Genomic DNA, 1,471 nt, shown 5'->3' with positions numbered 1-1,471 from the left:
TTAACTACATGAAGGAGAGAGTACTTCTGTACTTTAACTACATGAGGGAGAGAGTACTTCTGTATTTTAACTACATGAGGGAGAGAGTACTTCTGTATTTTAACTACATGAAGGAGAGAGTACTTCTGTACTTTAACTACATGAAGGAGAGAGTACTTCTGTACTTTAACTACATGAGGGAGAGAGTACTTCTGTACTTTAACTACATGAAGGAGAGAGTACTTCTGTACTTTAACTACATGAAGGAGAGAGTACTTCTGTACTTTAACTACATGAAGCTAATCATTGAACACCAGCTCTTACGAGGCAGATATCAAACAGGAAGAATGATTTTCAAATTAAAAGCTCAAGAGAAGATATTTTACAAAGTAAAACCCAGAAGCAGAGCGAGTCCTCACCTGTCCGTTCTGAAGCTCGTTGAGGCCTTTGCACAACGTCTGGTTCTGAAAAAAAGGAAAAAACAACAACAACTGTTAATTAATATTTCGGCTGTTTTGGTTGTTTTCGTGTGACGGGCTTCACGCTGGGGCAAGCCCTCATCCTTTACCTCGCCCGCCCGCACTTTACCAAACACCAGCGAAGAAGAGACGCCGGCGTGCCATCACCACAGCTGCCGACGCAGACCTGCGTCTGTTGGTCATCGGTAATCTAACGGAGGCACGTAGAGACGTCTGGGGACCGGAGACACACACGGAGAACCCTCATTCAGCTCCTGTGTCCCCCCGGCCCTGTATACTAGTGTGTGTGTGTGTGTGTGTGTGTGTGTGTGTGTGTGTGTATGAGTATGTGTATGTGTGTGTTTTTTAAAGTGACAGTGTGTGTCTTGTGACATGTGTTCTGTAGAGGTGTAAATCGTCTCACTCAGAGAAACAGGACGGACTGACGGATGTCTTCTCTCACAACACATTTATCCTCCGTCCCCCTAATGCAACAAGATGAAAACAAATGGCGTTGCCTTCTCGCATCGGCAGCCAGAGCATCTGTTCCAGAAGCACAAACACACACAGACACACACAGACACACACAGACACACACACAGACACAGCGTAGCTTCCTTGTTAGCGTTAGCAGCATGGCTTCCTGGGGAGAGCATTAGTGCTGTTTGGCTCCATCTCTCAGAGCTGTAGCGGTGGAGCCTCGTGGGAACCGGCGCCCACCTGCCCAGCTGGCTCCGCCCGTCTCCGTCCTCCCTACTCTTCTGTCCCGGCCGACGCTCACCCCACCCGCCAATGGTGGATGGATGATCAAATCAGAGCAAAGGTAACGAGTCAAAAACAGAAAGGATTCATTCTTTTTTCTTGAAATGTTTCGACTGTGATCTGAGGATCCCTGATGGTGGAGAAGCTAACCACAGGGAGGAAGAGGAGGCTGAGGAGGAAGAGGAGGCTGAGGGCCAGAGGAGGAAGAGGGCCAGAGGAGGAAGAGGAGGCTGAGACCCAGAGGAGGAAGAGGGCCAGAGGAGGAAGAGGAG

The 1,471-nt window shown here is 48.6% G+C and overlaps 1 protein-coding gene across 1 annotated transcript in view; it reads right to left on the bottom strand.

Annotated features, from left to right (window-relative positions):
• The window catches only part of LOC117939043 (rho GTPase-activating protein 8-like), a gene marked incomplete at its 3' end in the record, with an annotated part of 26,914 nt that extends 26,273 nt beyond the window's left edge, over positions 1 to 641 (bottom strand). The window contains exon 1 of the mRNA XM_034864086.1: positions 575 to 641. Within this exon, the coding sequence (XP_034719977.1) occupies positions 575 to 641 (67 nt within the window). The remainder of the gene's footprint in view (positions 1 to 574) is intronic.
• Positions 642 to 1,471: the final 830 nt, after the last annotated feature.

The sequence above is a fragment of the Etheostoma cragini genome, chromosome 23 (assembly GCF_013103735.1).
Source record: "Etheostoma cragini isolate CJK2018 chromosome 23, CSU_Ecrag_1.0, whole genome shotgun sequence".
NCBI classification, from domain to species: Eukaryota; Metazoa; Chordata; class Actinopteri; order Perciformes; family Percidae; genus Etheostoma; species Etheostoma cragini.
This window is presented reverse-complemented; position numbering and strand designations above follow the sequence as displayed.